Source organism: Chelonoidis abingdonii, chromosome 4 (genome assembly GCF_003597395.2).
Source record: "Chelonoidis abingdonii isolate Lonesome George chromosome 4, CheloAbing_2.0, whole genome shotgun sequence".
In the NCBI taxonomy this organism is placed as follows: Eukaryota; Metazoa; Chordata; order Testudines; family Testudinidae; genus Chelonoidis; species Chelonoidis abingdonii.
This window is the reverse complement of record NC_133772.1, coordinates 79,144,722-79,162,486: the sequence shown is the minus strand read 5'-3', so window position 1 is coordinate 79,162,486 and position 17,765 is coordinate 79,144,722. Positions and strand designations below refer to the sequence as shown.

The 17,765-nt window shown below is 52.4% G+C and overlaps 1 protein-coding gene across 5 annotated transcripts in view; it reads left to right on the top strand.

The window, feature by feature from the left end:
• ARHGAP1 (Rho GTPase activating protein 1) overlaps positions 1 to 16,953 on the top strand; it is a 34,456-nt gene extending 17,503 nt beyond the window's left edge. For 3 of the 5 annotated variants that reach the window (XM_032775069.2, XM_032775067.2, XM_032775068.2), the window contains exons 4-13: positions 4,267 to 4,354; positions 4,692 to 4,823; positions 5,383 to 5,469; positions 6,168 to 6,266; positions 7,116 to 7,223; positions 8,702 to 8,778; positions 10,210 to 10,287; positions 11,072 to 11,200; positions 11,572 to 11,675; positions 12,902 to 16,953. In XM_032775069.2, the coding sequence (XP_032630960.1) occupies positions 4,267 to 4,354; positions 4,692 to 4,823; positions 5,383 to 5,469; positions 6,168 to 6,266; positions 7,116 to 7,223; positions 8,702 to 8,778; positions 10,210 to 10,287; positions 11,072 to 11,200; positions 11,572 to 11,675; positions 12,902 to 13,081 (1,082 nt within the window). In that variant the 3' untranslated portion in view covers positions 13,082 to 16,953. The remainder of the gene's footprint in view (positions 1 to 4,266; positions 4,355 to 4,691; positions 4,824 to 5,382; positions 5,470 to 6,167; positions 6,267 to 7,115; positions 7,224 to 8,701; positions 8,779 to 10,209; positions 10,288 to 11,071; positions 11,201 to 11,571; positions 11,676 to 12,901) is intronic. The other 2 variants (XR_004372987.2, XM_032775070.2) reach the window with 2 other exon arrangements.
• Positions 16,954 to 17,765: the final 812 nt, after the last annotated feature.

Genomic DNA, 17,765 nt, shown 5'->3' with positions numbered 1-17,765 from the left:
TAACACGATACAGTGGCTGGAAGCTGAAGCTAGACAAATTCAGACTGGAAATAATGTATAAAATTTTATCAGTGAGGGTAATTAACCAGTGGAACAGGTTACCAAGGGTCATGGGGCTTCTTCATCACTGGCAATTTTGAAATCAAGATTAGATGTCTTTCTAAAAGCTCTGCTCTGGAAATTATTTTGGGGAAATTCTATGGCTTGAGTAATACAGGAGGTCACAATGATCACAGTGGCCCCTTCTGGCCTTGGAATCTACGAAATGAATATAGTACTATTCTTTGCATACCATTGTGCATTGTTGTTATGTTCCACTCCAAAGGTAGCTGCACTTCAGTGTTAGCTGAAGTGATTCCTTGTGTGTCTGGACATCTACGTGTGATGTTTGTTGTGTGCTTTGGACTCTGGGTGCCGTATAATCACTTATTGCTGGTTGTTTGCTAATTGAGTTATTGCTGAACATACCCCATTTGGGAGAGGAGGGGAACAAACGAACAGTGGCGTCATTAGTTCAAGGTCCGTGGTTGTGCCTAGTGGAAGCAATAGCTGTTTGCACTGCAAATAAGTGGCTAAAATGTAGAGACTTAGAAATAAGATTAACCTTGCATTTTCAAAACCAAACAGTACAAGGAATGGAACATCTGTCTGAGATCAGACATGATCTGCTCTCTCCAAGGCAGAGAGGCCACCTGGAGGCGGTTTCCTCAGCTAGGCAAAAGCTTGTTGATTTGGCTGCAGTTGCTCATTTATAAATTGGAATAAATTGATAATTCAAAGCCCCCTGAATGCTTGGAAGCTGGCTTTGCCTTGGCTGGAAAGAGCAGTCTGTTCTGAGATGGAAATGGGATTTGAAGCAGTTTGTTTCAGGTGATTTGTAAGTTAGCTGACTGAGCTCAGTACAGGGAAGTTAAGGAGAAGCCTTGGCACTGGTGGTGTGTTGGTCTCAGTATAGTTCTCCCACTGCCTTACCTAATGCCCTTACACAATGTACTATTCTGATTTTGGAAGGGAAATCTAGCCATGTTTCTGGAGCTCTCTGAGGGATTAGATGCTCCTTTCTGTTTACTTTCTTCTGGCAAGTATCTAAGAGAATTTGCCTTCCTCTCTAAGGCTGGTCCAAGGACTGTACCTTGATCCTGGATCTGTAGATTCTAAGGCCGGAAGGGACCATTGTGATCATCTCGTGTGACCTCCTGTATAACTCAGGCTGCCGAACTGACAGCACCAGGCATTTTCACCAGGACTCTGTACCGATCGCAGTTACAGGCACTGCCTTCTGGCCCTAAGCATTGTCTTTCATGTTGCTCCAGTGGCAGGTGTTTTGGTACTGTAGTTTGATTTGCCCTTAAGGGCTATGTGCTTCAGCTAGTCCATGTCTAGTGATTTGCCAGGCTCAGAAATCGGTTTCTCGAGGATCTCAGCGCAGTACTCTGCTGTGGATATTGCATCAGTGCAGAGCATTCACAGCAAAGGCATGAACTTGGCCATGCTTTGGCTCCACTCCTGACTTCTGTTCACAAACTAGCCTTACCTGAAAGGCAGTTAAATGTGGACCATGCAGCTATTAATCTGGAGGGGTGGCCTGGAGAGAATGCAGTTCCCAACATATGGCGCCTTTCCACACTGCATACTGGGACGTGGAGTCTCTCTCTATTCTTATCTGGGCCCCCATCATCGCAGTGCCTGAGAGCATCACAAACATAAACAGATTTATACTGCCAACACCCTGTGAAGTCAGAAAGTATTCCCATTGTACAGATGAGGAACTGAGGCACATAGAGGGTGACTGACCAGTCCACACTGGGAAGCTGTAATAGTGCCTTATCCACCAGCCCATGACTTTGTGGGCTATACTTCTATTTTCAATATGAAGGCAGCTGCAATGTACCCATTTATACACAGTGGGTGTATGGCAAGCTGTCAAGAAGCTTCTTGGTTAGACAGAGTTTGGGCACCCGTGGGATAATCTGTTTGATGTTGGTGGTGTTCCCAATGGTCTCTGCATCACCCTCTCCAGGTCCTGTGTATCTGCTGGGTACTATGTCCTTTCTCAGTGCCTTCTACCCCAGCATGTCACTGTTGTGTTTATGTGATGGTTGATCACCCCCACCTGGTCTGTACCCAGAACTGTCCCCTAGTGCCTTAGTTGTCTCCCTAACTTTTGTACAGGGACCGGTTTGTTTATGTGGGTGAACTCCACATTCTTTTGTATTGTCTGGTGAGATACAATAAAATATCAGTGGAAAGGGAAAATGAGAGTGAGAGACTGCAGAGGAAATCCAATCTCCCTGCCAGGACTGCGTGGATGGGGTTGAGGACTGCTGGCCCCTGAGAGGTAATGCTTTCTTGGGTGTTGTGGCCACAGCTCACACACATGCGGACCTGCGGCTGCTCTTGGCATCAACAAGCACTTGCTTCAGTGCAGGCAGGCATTATTTCTGCAAACTTTGGAATTGCCCCTTGTTTGTTAGACATGATAACCTGCTTTGCTCTGTTTTGACTAAAGATCTCAGTTGCTGGGCGTTGATTGTAATAAAGGGGCAGTTGGGGTCCAAGATCCCAGTGCAGGGTTGTGAAGAGAAGTGGCTGCATGCCCGCTGGGAGGTGAGTTTAAATGAGGAACCGGAGAAATGAGGGGACTCAGTGGTTGTGAATGATACTGGACAACTCTACAGTTTGAAATGGGGAAAAGTTTCTGCTTCTTCTCTATGAGGCAGCCTTTGTGGCATTGTTGGTGCTGCTTAGAACAGTCTGTATTCCCCCTTCTTTTACTGGGCAGGGACATGCTGCATTGGCTCACCAGGATACTGAGGCTCTCAGGACAAGGTTTGGTCTTCATTGTCGTTTAGGGAAGCGGTTCCCACCCCTTCTTGGGATTTGAAAATAAGCCATCCTGATGGAAATGGATGAGGAGGGCTCCTTCATGCAGGTGATATATGTGTGCATGCTGCACTGAGGCTCTGTGCACCCACATGCTTAGTGAATCAGTACAAAGGAGAAAAGCCCAAGATAATATAGAGTGCAGTTCCCTCTATCCTCTCACTCAAAATCTCTCCTCATCTCCCTACTAGAGCTTCATTCATGGGGCCACATTCTCTGTTGCAGAAGTCCACTGAGGTCATAAGAATTATGTCAGGTGAGAATTTGGCCCATGGTCTGTGAAACCACAGGAGAGGATCAGGGAGCATTTCCCTAGGGTGGAGTTCATCTGGTGTGATGAGAGCTGTTCTTTGCTGGGCTTTGAGTTGGGTAGGATTGTCCCCATGCTAAGTTTGGTAGGATCACACTGGATGTGCCAGGTGATCTCTCCAGAACAGTTTTAGGGTATGTCTACTAGCAACTAGACACCCGTAGCTGGCCCATGCCAGCCAACTCGGGCTGGGACTGTTTCGTTGCTGTGTAGACATCTGGGCTTGGGCTGGAGCCTAGGCTCTAGGATTCTGCAAGATGAGAAGGTTATGGGCCAGCCATGGGTTTTTCTTTGTTGTGTAGACATACCTTTAGGCTGCATCAGGTGATGAAGCCAGTAAACAAGATTGTTCTGCGAAACACTTGAGGCTCATGGTATAAATTCCTGCTTCTCTAGGATAGGCTCTGGGGAGGAGAGGGGTAAGACCACCGGGTGCAGCCTGCCCCTCATCCCCTGGCTCTGCTCTGCTCCATCATGCCCAAAGCCAGCCTGTCCTTCATGCAGCTTTACCCTCTTCCATAGGGTGTGGTCTGATTTCAGTGTACATGCAGGAGAAAACTTCAGTTGAAGCAAGAGCAAAAACGCCAGGAGAGAAGCACATAGCCTGATCCCGTGCTCTGAAGCCTCTGTGTTTGCAAGGGGAAGGTCTCCCCTCCACCAGGGGTACTCACATCTCAGTAGCAATGCATACAGCCACAGTGCTGCAGGTGCCCAACTCTGGGCAGTCTCTGTTTCTATCTGAGGCCACTGTGTGGGGAAGGGTTCCTGCATCCCTCAGGGCATCCGAGTGCCACATCCTGCCCTTTCCTGCTGGCTATGTGGCATATACGGCATACTGGCTCCAGACGTCTTTCACATTACTTGCCCTTAGGGCCCGGTGCTTTCAGATCAATGCCTTCCCCCACCTATGGATCAAGTGGGCTTTGGTAAGGCAAGCTGTGTTGGTTGCTGTGAAATCTCAGGCTTCTGCCTTGTGCTGGAGGGACATGGACTCCTGCTCCATTGCACATGTGCTGCTGGGAGCCCAGTGTTGTCCCTGAATCTCCCTGTGATCTCTGGCATTTCATTCCCAGGTGATGACAAGTATGGACGGAAAGTCATTTTGTTCAGTGCCTGCCGGATGCCGCCCAGCCATCAACTTGACCATGTGAAACTACTGCAGTGAGTACTGCCTTGGGGGCACACTGCTCCTGTGACAGCTTGTATCTGAGACAGTCCCTGAACTTTGAATCCTAGGGGGCAGATCTACAGGCAGCAGCTGCTTTGGCTGGATATGTGCACTCTGTTACAGTCTCCAACTAGGTGGGGACTGCACCCCACGCATCCAGCCAATCCCCAGCCAGAAATTGCCCTCCTGTATGCTCCTCTCCCAGGGCACAAGTGCCTCCGTTTCTGCAGTGCGGTAGAATTTTCCTTATGCCAACTGTGGCCAGTAGAGAGCAAGCTTATATACATGCCAATGCATGCTGCGAGCTCAGAAGTTCCTGTGTCTTCCCAGATATCTTAAGTTCACGCTGGATCAGTATGTGGAGAGTGACTACACATTGGTGTATCTGCACCATGGCCTCACCAGTGAGAACAAGCCGTCCCTGAGCTGGCTGCGGGATGCCTACCGGGAATTTGACCGCAAGTGAGTAGGTGTGGCCAATGGGACAGGACTCCTGAGTTCTCTGCTACAGTCTGACTCCTTGTGTGATCCTCTTTGGAGCTAAACATGTTCTAGGCAAGTCCTTTCCCCATGTGTAACTTGGGGATCATGATCCCTCCCACATCTCTACCTGCTGGGAGGTGGTGGGGATGAACTGATGTTTGTCAAATGCTATGAAGATAGAAAGTTCTATAGACAGACAGAGTGAGGGGTACAAACTGCTCTTGCGGGAAGTTCTCCAGGGTAGCAGGGGCCTAGTAAAGGCAAGAGTCAGTGCAAGTGTCCAGGCCACGTGGCAGCTTGTTCCCTCAGTGGAGTCATGGCGTGGCAAAGAGCAGGGGTTGAGTTTGTTGGGTGGCTGAGGGCTGGGAAATGATGGGAATGGGGTTAACAAGGGGGGCCCCAAAAAGGGGCACAGTGTGCTGAGGGTGTGAAGAGAGGGACTTAGAGCACCAGGGAGCCATTTGCAGGCTTCAGCTCATGGAGCTGCCCAGCTTCCCAGCCGAGGCAGAGCTCTCCCTCACTCAGCTTCCTTTGGCAGGTACAAGAAGAACATCAAAGCACTGTACATTGTGCACCCAACAATGTTCATCAAGACTCTGCTGATTCTCTTCAAGCCTCTGATCAGGTAGGGGGCAGCGGAGGCTGGCTCAAGCTCCCTGGGTGCAGTGGGATGTGCAGCATTCCTTAGCAGGCCAGGAGGGTAGCACAGGCTTCTAGCTCCTCCTGTGCCTGCGCTGGTGACTCCTGCATTAACCTCTCAGGGGATATGCCTCCCATTATTCCTGAAAGATCCGAACAAAACAAGAGCCCCTCTGCTGGGGCCTGGGGAATGCAGCCCCTGCAAAGGCCACATGTCCCAGGTGTTAGCACCGGGACAAAAGGGGAGGAGGAGAATGAAACCCAGGGGGGCACTATGTTCAGTGTGTCACCAGTGAAACCTCAGCTCCATGGGCCACAGTTGAGAAGAGGAGCGGTCTCCGGCCTGCTGCAGAGCCCAGGGAGGGGCAGTGCTGTGCTGTACAGAGCCCATCTTTGCCAGGCTTTGAGCCAGGCTGTGGAGGAACCTTAGCATTGCCTCACTGAATATGTGGGTTGAGAGAGAGCTGTGTTGTGTGGTACCCCTACTCTGAACCTGTCCTGCCTCCAGCACTGCCAAGGCCCCTCAATTCTGCCCCTCGGGCCCCATGATGTTTCAGCACTTGGTCCCCCAGACAGCTCTGCTAAGGCCCGCTCACTTGTGCTGGTCCTGCCCTGATCTTCCCCCAGCTCTGCTGATGTTAGTCACTCTGGGTCCCTCATGGAGCTGCTTGTCCTGTTTTGCAGTTTCAAGTTTGGACGGAAGATTTTTTATGCAAACTTCCTGAGTGAGCTGGAGGAGCATGTGAAGCTGGAGCAGCTGGGGATCCCAAGCCAGGTGCTAAAGTGAGAGCATGTGGCCTGCCTACCCCTTATCCACAGCTCTGTGAGAGGAGGAAAGATGCGGGGTGGGGAGACAGTGGCAAGGGGGAAGGAAGCAATGGGGAGGGGCCTTGTTTTGCTCCCAAGTGATGGTTCATCCGAGTTGGCAGTGCCGAGGTGCCTCAGAGAGGGGGCTCTTCCTAGCTCCCCCTCCTGCCTGTCTCCAGCATCAGTGCCTGGCTCAGGCCCACTTGGCCCCTGTGCTGCCTCTGTCTCTTCTGCCTCTTAGTCTCCTCCCAGGCAAGTGACTTTGCCCCTGGGCATCTCTCTGCTGTCCCTCCCTGTCTGCTAATGCCTGTGCAGCCACTTTGCTCAATAGCTCAGTGGGGCCTTCTCACTTCAGCTGTCCGCTGTGGCCTCCCAAAGGTGCTTCAACTGCACCTCCAACCTGTTCGGATCCCTGTGGCTTTACCTCTCTCCTACACGCACACACGTACACCCACATCCCATCACCGCTCGTCTTCCAACAAACTTGCCCTGATTTCCTAGCTGCACGGTCCTTCGCCCTGTCTTTTCTCTGTCCATCCCAGCAAGCTCCTCTCTTTGTACAGATTCCCCCCGCGCTCCCTCTGCTCTGCTGGAGCCTGAGCCCTTTGGTCTTGCTGCCCCAGCACTCCTGAGCTGCCCGTCCTTGGAGTCAGCAAGTACTAGGCTAGAGCTGTCTTTGGGGCAGTTCCCAGTGGGTCAGCAGAGGCTGGGTTGGCTACTTCCACAAGGCAGTGGAATGGGTGGTGGGTGTGAGATGGCAGGCACTGATGGGTGCTCCCTGTGTGAGATGGGCTGGTTCCCTCCAATTTGTCTCTCTTACTGCAGATATGACGAGTACCTGAAATCACTGCAGAAACCCTCTCAAGTGCCCCAGAAGCCGCCACCCCCACGCCCACCCCTGCCAAACCAGCAGTTTGGGGTCTCTCTGCAGCAGTGAGTATCTCAGAGTTGCGTTGCTTTGGCTGCTGAGCCAGCTAATGCCAGGGCCGTGTGTATAATGCAATAGTGCAGCTGCAGAAATGGCCTCAAAATTGCCCATTTCTTGAAATTGCGGCAAAATCTGAGTTGTCATTTAGAAAAACTCAGTTCTCTAGCCCAGATCTTGAGCTACCCTCTGCCCACCTCGAATCCTGGCCTGGCTGATTTCTGGGCTGGTTCTTGGTGTAAACTAGAGGCACTTCAGGGCTTCTCTACATGCGGACAGCTAACAACCCCCAAGGAGTTGTTTCAGTAACTGAGGATTCACTAGGGTGCCAGAACACCCCAGCTACACGCCTGTGTACGTGGGACTAGGAGTGGGAAGGGCTGGAGTACAAGCCAGGATAGCACTTCTGTGCCATATGAGGATTCCTGGAGTTGGAGGATTCCTCAAGGTGCTAGCTGAAATGGCATTAGGCCTGTGTTGTTCTGCTGGAGTAGGGCAGAGGTTCTGACCTTCAACTTTTTCCATAGCTTCGATGCTGGTTTAATAGAGGGATTCTCAGGGACATATCCCCTGCCATTCACCCTTGCCTCTGCTTCCCCACCCTTTCCTGGTCACATCACATCCCTGAGATAGCTTCAGAATTACTGACATGGGAAAGTGACATCAGGAAAGTATTTTTTAATGTATTTTTAGCTTTTAATGCAATTTAGCCACTGGAAATGAGGGGGAGTCAGCTCCATGTGCTCTGGCAGTTCTCCCTGAGGCAGTTTGGGAAGTGATTTTCTAGCCCTTCTGGCTGCAGTGAAAGCCTTCCAAACGTGAGTTCAGTGTAACCAGTGCAGTGACTGCTGGCTGAGCTTGCAGGCATCCTGAACCGATCTCTCTCAGAGAGGTGACTTGGCCCATTCTTTGCAATGGGGGGTTGACTCTGAAGCCAAACGATGGTGATGTACATATCAATATTAGATATAGCATTACTGATCATCTTAACTGAACCAGCGGGCATTTGTCATTGCGGGATGTAATGGCAGCTGTTGGAGAGTAATACACAGCAGCCAGCTGCTGTCTAGGTGGATTCCTGTACTTCCCTTTCCTACATTTAAACTCTCCTCCGTCCTTGTCTAAAGCGGAGAAAAAAAAAGGAGTTGCATCCTGCAGAGCCACCTCAATTGTTTCCTGGCCCCTTCCCAGCAACCAAAGCCTCCAGCTTGGGCCCTTGATGCTGGCTGTAATGCAGTCACTGCTCCTCAACACAGACCAGCAGTAGGAGGCAGCGTAACATACTTGTATTGTAGTATCAAAAACATGTGGGTTGGACTGGGCTGGGGAGAGGGAGGGGGAGCAGGCCGAGGGGCAGAGAGTGGGACAGGATTGGGTCGGGAGAGGGATCCTGCAGAGGTCCCTGCTATGTACATATGTCAGATGTGATGAGTTGCATGTGGGGGAGAGGTAACTGGCAACCTCTAACTTCCTGTTCTCCCCGCAGCCTCAGGGAGAAGAGCTCTGATCAGGCCCCCATCCCGCTGGTGGTCAGGGAAACCATTGCCTATCTGCGGGAGCATGGTGAGTGCATAAATTAAACCCTCAACCCAACCTATTACCATGCAGGTGCCTTCTTCTCCCGTTCCTAATGCCAATCAGATCTTTATGAAACAGAGGGAAAATGACTGTAGAACAATTTGGAGCCTAAATACGAGTGATTGAGCCAAGAAGAGAGGTTCTGTCATGCCCTCCTTCCTGCACAGTGTCTGGGTGTGACGTTCACCTCTGGTGTTATCTGGACTGATGATCTGCTAGGTCACTCCAATCCTTGACTCTGCGAGCCATCCTTACCCTGCTCTGCTGTGAGAACCCCCACTCCTGGGCTGTTCACGCCTCTGGCATGTAAGCTGCTCCTTGGATTGTGCAGCTGACTGACTAGCCAATATCTCCGGTCCCAGACACAACCCTAGGAACCTCCATCTTGCAGTGCCCAGTTATGCCCGCTGGACGCTGCAAGCTTATATGAGTTCATCAGTTTAACAAAGAAATTGATATGTATCAGGCGTGTTATCCCAAGGGGAGCTTCTGACACACTTCAAACCAAACACACTGCTTCAGGTAGAATAAACAAACAAATTTATTAACTATAAAGATAGATTTTAAGTCAAAACATAAGTCAGATTTGGTCAAATGAAATAAAAGCAAAACACATTCTAAGCTGATCTTAACACTTTCAGTGCCCTTATAAACTTAGATGCTTCTCACCACAGGCTGGCTGGTTGCTCTTTGGCCAGACTCTCCCCTTTGATCAGTGCTTCAGTCGCTTGTGTGGTGTCTGTAAATGGAGGTGGAAGAAAGAGAGCATGGCAAACGTCTCTCCCTTTTATCATGTCCTTTCTTCCCTCTTAGCATTACCCCCCCCTCCAAGTCAGGTGAGCGTTACCACGTCGCAGTTCCAAACTCACCAAAGGAAAGGGGATGGCTCCCTGAAGAGTCTAACAGATTCTTTATTGCTGCCTAGGCCAGTGTCCTTTGTTCCTGCGAAGTTGGGCTGGGTTTGTCCCATCCACGCCCTGATGAGCTGTGAACTGCCGCTCTGCTCTTGGGGAGTTTTTGCCTGGGCTTGCTTTAAGCCATGAGGATACATTTTCAGCCTCATAACTATATATATAACCTATAACATTACCATAACAATTATTATAACATCACTATAACAACCGTGCTCAGTGCATCATGAGCCTTCCGAAGACACCTGACATGTCAAACTTTGCACTGGATACCACACAATCATTTTACAAAGATGAACATGGGGGTGCTGAGCGTTCCCCCGAGGTACTGGGCATGGGCAGTGCTCTCTCCACAGCTGTGTGCGGAGGTTTCCTGTGCACATAGGAGAAGCTGGTGCTTTGTCAGCTTTGCTATGTGCTGTGGCTGGCTTGGAAGGGTTGGAGAGCTCCGTGGGTGACAGGCCTGGTCTGAGCTCTCCCTTTCCTTCTGCCTCTCTCCCCCCAGCTCTGACCACAGAGGGGATTTTCCGGAGATCAGCTTCCACACAGATTGTGAAAGAGGTCCAACAAAAATACAACATGGGTAAGTGTCCCTCCTCGGGAGAACCTTTCACTGTGACCCCTCCACTTTCCCCAACTCTCACCTCCAAGTTAGAGTTCTCTGGTCCTCACCAGTCCTGACGCTCAGCCTCTGCTCCTCTGCACTGTTCCTGTTCTGAGGCTCTGCTGTCATCAAGCTTCTTGCTCTGCGCCCAGTGCTGGGGAATATGAGCTCCATCTAGCACTACACAGGAGTGTGTGCACAAGTACCTCTTTGGATCTAGGCTGGGATCCAACTAACTCATTCCACTGTGATCTGAAAGCCTGTTTGAACGCTGCTCTCTGTTCTGCTAACCAAGGGGGACTGAACTTTGTCTGTAATCTGCCAGAGGAATTGTGTTTGAGCAGTGCAAAACGTGCACCCCCCATCCCTGTTTCAGGAGAGGCTCCCTGAGGAGGCTCCCAACCTGCTCCCTGAGGAGCTACTTCTGTTTCCCGGGGCTGGGCATGCTACCTTCCCATTGCTGCCCTGTAGAGTGAGACCAAGACCAGAAAAGACCCCTGTTTGGGGTGATGAGCCTTGGGGACATTGGGCTGGAATTGGCAAAGATGTTGCTTCTGTCTTCTGGGCAAGTAAGTTACCTGCATCTCAAGTGAGTCTGGCCCCATTCTCGTCCCCAGGGAGCTTCTGCTCCAGAGCTGGGCTTTGACACCATGCTCTGCTCTGCTGGTCTGGAGGGAGTCCTGCCCCTTGCCCCTCTCCCTTATGCAGTGTGCTCCTGCTCTGATAGATGGGCTCTGAGCCTGTGCCTGCTCTTGGTCCTCAGGGATACAGGTGGATTTCCAGCAATACAGTGACATTCACCTTGCTGCCGTGATCCTCAAGACATTCCTGCGGGAGCTGCCAGAGCCCCTGCTCACCTTTAGCCTCTACAACCACGTCGTCAACTTCCAGAGTGAGTTGGGGGCAAGAGGGCGCAGGCAACTGAAGTCTGAACTCCCTGATGGCAGGGATCTCCTGCAGGCTACCTCAGACACACAGCTACGCCCCCTGATCCCAGGCTGTGGCTCTGGTGCCTTTCCAAGTAATCCAGGCAGCATGAATGAGCCCCCATTGCCAAGGGAGTCTTTATGGGTTGGGGAGGAGAGGGAGTCCTGCTTGGGGTACCCGTGCATTGTGAGCTGGGCTCCTATCAGAGAAGCCTTCCAATGTGAATCAGGGTTGCCCTATTGCCTGATGGAAGCTGGAGGTTCCCCCCCCTTCATTGCCTGGTGTGAGCTAGGGTCTTGCTCACCTACTTACGTGCCCCGTGTGTTTCTCTTTCAGATGTGGAGGAGTCGAATCGCGTGGATGTTGTTCGCAAAACCCTCCAGACCCTGCCCGAGGAAAACTACCAAGTGCTCCGTTTCCTGATGGCCTACCTGGCAGAGGTTTGCTGCTGCACTTGGCTCTGAGGGGGTCTCCTCTTAGCTCACTATACCTGGGCCCAGCTCCGTTACTGCCCATTCCCTGCTTTCCCAACACACATGCTGCCCAGCTGAGAGAGAGCGCGGCTTGGGCCAGGAAACCACCCTTCTTTATCCCTTCATCCCCCTTCCCCAAGGGTTGGAACCGGCTCTGACTCGTCAGGCTCAGGTAGTTCCTCCCATTGGGGCGGGGGGCAGAGGGCAGGACAGCAGCTGAGATAAAGTGAAACTTCCTTTAGTGAAGGTAAAGACCAAGAAACAGGTGTGCAGTGAGAACGGGATAGAAAATGAGCTCCAGATCCTGCCCTATTGGACTTGCAGGGAGCTTCCAGCTACTATGGAACTGCTCTAATGAGCCAAGTCTATCCCCAGCAAAAGGGGCAAAAAACCCCAGGTCAAGGTGTCTCTGTGTGGCCTGGAGGATGAGATGCCAGCTGGTGCAGAATGTGGCAGGGTGTCACTTGCCATCTCAAAAGCCCTGGAGATGTTGGGCCTTGTATATCACTCACGCCATCCCTCCCTGACAGTTCCTGGGGCCCAGGGCGGGACCCTGGACTCTATTCCCTGCCTTCCCCACCCCTTCCAGGCCTATCCGTCCCCTCCAGCTTTTCCAGGGTAGGAGAGGGTTGGGGTAATTTAGGGTCATGTCTACATTAATTTAGCTGATTATTTGGCGTGGGCTGGGAAATTGCAGTTCAACTTGCACCTAACACTCATCAGCAGAGGGTGGTTAGAGCATAGGCCTGGGCTCATGGCTGCTGGAACCCTTCTCCTGCTCTGCTTTTGTCATCATCTGTATGGCAGCGCCTCCTAGAGAGCCAGGCTCAGGGCCCAGCGAGAGACGTCCCTGCTGTGGAGACAAGACAGTGTGAGAAAGGAAGGACTGTCATCCCCATTCACTGATGTGGAACAGACACACAGAGACCAAGTGACTTGCTCAGGGTCCCACAGGGAGTCTGTGATAGAGCTGGGAATTGAACCCAGGTCCCCTGAGGCCCAGTCAAGTGTCTTCATTGCAAGCCTGCCTCTCCGTCCCGGAGGCCCTGTACTGCTTCATGTGCCTCAATTTCCCCCTCTAGGCTAGACACCTGAGCCCCCACTGTGCCGTTATGAGGCACCAGGGAGGGCAGAGTGCTGATGCTGTTGTTGCTGCTCTGAGTCATTAGGGGTCCTCTCTCCCTCCCACGCAGGTCTCCACTCACAGTGATGTAAACAAGATGACGAACACCAACCTGGCCGTGGTTTTCGGCCCAAATCTGCTGTGGGATAAAGATGTAGCCATCACCCTCAAGGCCATCAACCCCATCAACACCTTTACCAAGTTCCTGCTGGACTATCAGGGAGAGGTGTTCCAGGATGTGGAGGCCTGAGCCGGGGCCCGTCCACACTAGCACACTGTGCCCACCTTCCCTCTCCCTCTTCCTATCTTGTTGGAGCCATGGCCAGGAGCCTCCAGCACAGAGGGTCCATTGGAGCTGCTGAGCTGAGTGAGGGCTGTGAGAGTGAGTGAGCAGGCAGGCATTTGCCAGAGGTGGGGGAGGGGAGCTGGTCTCCCCATTCCTGGGAGTGGAGTCTTGTCCCCATGGCCATTCTGTGCAGCTCATCCCTGGCCATGCTGCTCTACTGGGGGCCATTCCCTCCTTCCTTCCCCTCACAGGTTTCTTTCTGCCCTCCTCTCCTCCCCCCAGCAGGCCCTCTTCTGTGCAACTCCCCAAGATCCCAGCTCATTCCTCCTGCCTGCATCACCTGGGCAGGACTTGGCTTGAGTTGTGTGACAGGAGGCTCCCTGTGCCAGCCCCTCCTCTCAGGAGCTGAGTCCAGTGTCCTGGCTCCCTGCCCTCACCCAGAGCAGATCAGGTAAGCCTTGTGCTTCAGGTGTCGGTGAGGACAGCACCAGCTGCTCCTGGGCTAACGCCAACCCTGCCCTTGGCTCACAGCAGGTGTGTGAAGGAGAAACTAACTCTCCGGGGGCTGGGCCATTGGGCCCTGCCAGAGACTCTGTGAATGAGGGGAGTTGGCTTAGCCCCGCCCCTTGCTGACACTACTACCCCAGGGAGCTAGTAATGCCTCTCCAAGGGGCGGTAGCACCCACTGCAGGTGCTGTTCACCTTCACTAACAGGGCTGTGGTGGGGATCGGGTGTGTGGCATGTGGTAGCCCACGACTACTCAGATCTGGCTCTAATGGTCCCCTTGACTTTGTCCCCAGCTCTTGGTGGGAGGGTTTCACTCCAGACATGGCCTCAGTGGGCATGCGCGGTCCCCTTTGTAATGCTCTGTGATCAGTGAGCTTGTTGGAATCATGCCAGGGACAAGTGCCCTGGTGGCACTTGACTCCCCACTGCCAAACACCACAATTGACACTTCCCTTCCTTATGGCTGCAGCACAGGAACACTCCTGGGTCCCTTGTTTGTCTGCTGGCCAGTCTCTGATCCCGGCTGGTGAGTGGAATTTTTTCCAGCAAAAATATAAGTCAGAATGTGGCCTGAAGGGAAGGGCCTGTGCACTGAGGCCAAACGTTAGCCAGTGTGCGAGGCCTGGATCGCAGGAACCTTCCCAGGTGCTGAGCTCTCATGTGCCAAAGCCACTAGGGCAGAACTGTGCCATGCAGCATTCCCCTAGCCTTTCAGGGGAGCTGCTTTGATGCACTCCTTATGTGCTAGGCAGCTAGGGAGGGAGCTGGCTCTCTACAGGCCAGGCTCAGGAACAGAGCAGGCCAGATCCCCTCCTGAGGCAGTTGCACTGCAGTCACTGCCTCAGGGTTGATTTTAGTGTGGAGCGATCCCCGCTGCCTCTGCCACATGCTAAAGTAACAGAGAGCTAGTGTTTCCTGGCCATGGCTTCCATGCTTGAGCGATACTCTCCGTTTCTAGCCTCATTCCCCAAGACCCATAATTCTCGTGCCCTGCTCCCCCAGGCCAGTCCTGGTCCCAGCTGCGCCACAGCAGTGGGGAAACATTGGGACCAAGCAGAGCTCGTTTTATAAAGTGGCAGTGGATCTGCTTTTAATAGGATTTTAACCTGCCCTAGAATCTGACCGAAGGCTGATATCCTGATATAAAAATACGACAAACTACTGATGAGCATCAACAACAGGAAGGGGGTCTCCTCTGCGAGGCCCAGGAGCAGGGACCTAGAACTGGCAAGAACTGTCAGGCCTGCAGTGCAACCCAGGCCCAGTTCAGCAGCTCTAGCTATTGCTGATTGATTGACTGCTCTTGGGATGACCCACAGAAGGGTGAGCTGGGCAAGTGGAGGAGCGGAGAATTCTGAGGAGGGCTGGAGAACAGGCTGTGCACAGCTTGGAGCCACCCATCCCACCCTGGCTACCGAGTGAATCTCTCTGGTGGGGAGGGACCAGGCCTGGAGCTGGACATGCTGGTGTGAGAGTTGAATTTCTGGGACACGAATGCCCTTTGCTGTGAATAAGTCCATAGTGATGGTTTGGGTGGGTCACAGAGGGCTTCTAGTTCACTTTGACTTCTGCTAGATCCAGCATGGAGGATAGATCTGCCATGGAGGCTTCTTGGGAAAGCTGGAGGGACTCAGTGCTCCTATTGAGGTCAGGGGTGGGGCAGTGTAGGAAGAGCCCTACGCTTGCCCCATGTTAGGCCATGCTTAGTGGGATGCTCTGGAAAGGGGTGTTGTCTGCATGATCGCATATCACAGCTTCTGTCTCCCCACTCTAAAGGGAGCATCCTCTCCTGCATGTATTTCAGAGTGAAGCTAAGCTGGGTTTGCTGATGTTATCCAGGCCATAGCTAAATGTTTCTTGGCTTCACTGTCCCCAGAGGAAAGGAAAAGCCTGCTGGCCTCCTTGGGAACAGGCAGAATCTTAAGGCCAGTAGCCCAGAACAGAAATTCCTCATGGGCTGGGGCACAAGGACCTGGCTGCAGGCTCAGCTGCTGCTACCTGCAGTGAGTTCCAGCTGGGAGCACTGAATCCTGGTCTGCTCGGTGTTGAAAAAAGCAGGGCTGGACAGCCGAGGGGCAGGGGCAGGCTGAGGCTGCACTTGGGGAAGGCATTTCCTTAGCCTCCCAGAGACACTTTAACAAAAAAAATTCTAAGTAGTTAAAATTCCTGAGTTTATGGGCTTTCCCACTGAGTGTAACGGGACCTGCTGCAAATCCCTGTGCTAGGGGATAACCCAGCTCCTGGGGCAGAGCCCTGCATAGGCAAGGGAGTTGACTTGGAGAAAAGGCAGGCTCTTGGTACTGCAGATGGTGGGAATGGGCTCGCAAGGTCTTGGGAGCGCTCCAGTGTAAATATTCCTTTACCCACCCTCTGCCTGGTCCCCCAGTGCTGCCAAGAGGCCTGGAACAGGCATAGCAGTGGTGGCTACTTTGTTTCTGCAATTTATGCTTTGGGATGCCTTTTACGAAGACACTACTCTTGTGGCTTGTGTGTGAAACTGTGGCCTGGGCCTGACTGCAGCCCTTGGCTCCCCACGCCAGGTGGCAGGTGGGCAACTGAGTCCATGTCTCTGCCAACTCAGGACTGAATTGCCTTCCTAGTCTATCTGCCTCCTTGGGTGTACGGCCTGAGGCAGAGCTGGGAGGGAGGCAGCATGCAGGTAGCTGGAGTGGCTAGAGGACCAGCCTTGGCCCAAGAGACTAGGCTCTAGTCCTTGCTACCTGTAAGAGGCGGTTGGTGGCAGGTTAGGGACCCATGGTTACTCTGTGTATTTGTCTCCCATAATGTGTCCTACTCCTGGGTACAGCTGCCCAAGAGCCCCTTCCCCAGGCTTCCATATTAAATATTGGCCACAGTGGCCCTTTGAGGGTGACATGTTTTGTCTCCTCTCTGTGCCCTGCTCTGCAGCACCCAATTTCCCTCCTCCCCTCATTCCAGTGGTGTCTGAGCAGCCTGGGCCAGACTTCACAACTGGCCCCAGCTGTCAGCCCTCTGTCCGTCTCTTCTGGAAACAGAGCCTTTGGGTGATGCAGGTGAGGGCAAGGTCAATTTGATGCCTTATGGTAACCCCTCTGCTGACTCAGCAGAGACCTCTGAGGGACAAACTAGCCCCTGGTTGCTCTTTCAAGCAGTGGTGCTTTAGTGCAATTTACAGCTTTGCTTTTTGTTGCTGGTGTTCCCTGCCTTCTCTCCAGTTGATGTTCAGCAGGTAAGGGCTGGGGTTTTTACGGTGACATTAATTCACATCCATGTTTATTTCCTTCTACACTGCACCAATCTTGTATTTCACAGTTTGCACTTTTTGTATTTCAATAAAAACCAAAACTCAGCCCCAAAGCGTGGTGTATTTCTCTGAGCTGCAGCCTTTGGGGCTGATCTACAAGAGAAAGCAGAATGGCTGGTTACTCACCCAGCTACAACTGAGCAGAGGGCAGAGCTGTGCATGGTACATTGTCCTTGTGCCTCTCCATGAAGTGTACGCACACTTATGGACAGCACCTCTTCCCAGACTCAATGGGCAGGAGCCATCTGCTAGGCCACTTGGTGCTAGATCCACAAAGGGGAATCGGACTGCACTGTAACACCTAACTTTAGACACCCTACTGCCCCCTGAAATCCCAAAGTCCAGGTTAGGTGCCAGATTCCCTATGTTGTGCAGTGGGAGAGTTTGGTGCCTAAGAACAGGATTCACAAAAGCCAGAGGGCTGTGCAGAGACCTGCCTAAACTAGCCAGTAGGAATTATCAAGGAGACAGGTGGGACCTCAAAAGGTAGTTATGTGCCTTCCTCCACTTGGGACTCAGGGCTGGGCCCCCTTTCCTGGTGATAGAGCTAATCTGCCTTAAGCACTCTTACTGAAAAAAAGTGCTGCTGCAGCCCCCACAGCTTCACCACTGGCCCTCAGGCCCACTCCTTTTCTGGGCAGGTACATCCCCCAAGCTGGAAAGGTCAGCTGATGGTGTGCCCCAAGTTCACTTTGGATCCAGCCCTGAAAGGCAAGGACAGTAAGCTCTGTGCTTTTCACAGACATAGTTTGCTATAAGCACAGAGGCTCCAGGGCCTGCCCCCATTTCAGGCTGGTTGAGGGTCTGCCCCTCCAGGCAGTGCTGGAAGACAGAAGTGGCAACCACACAGAATCTTA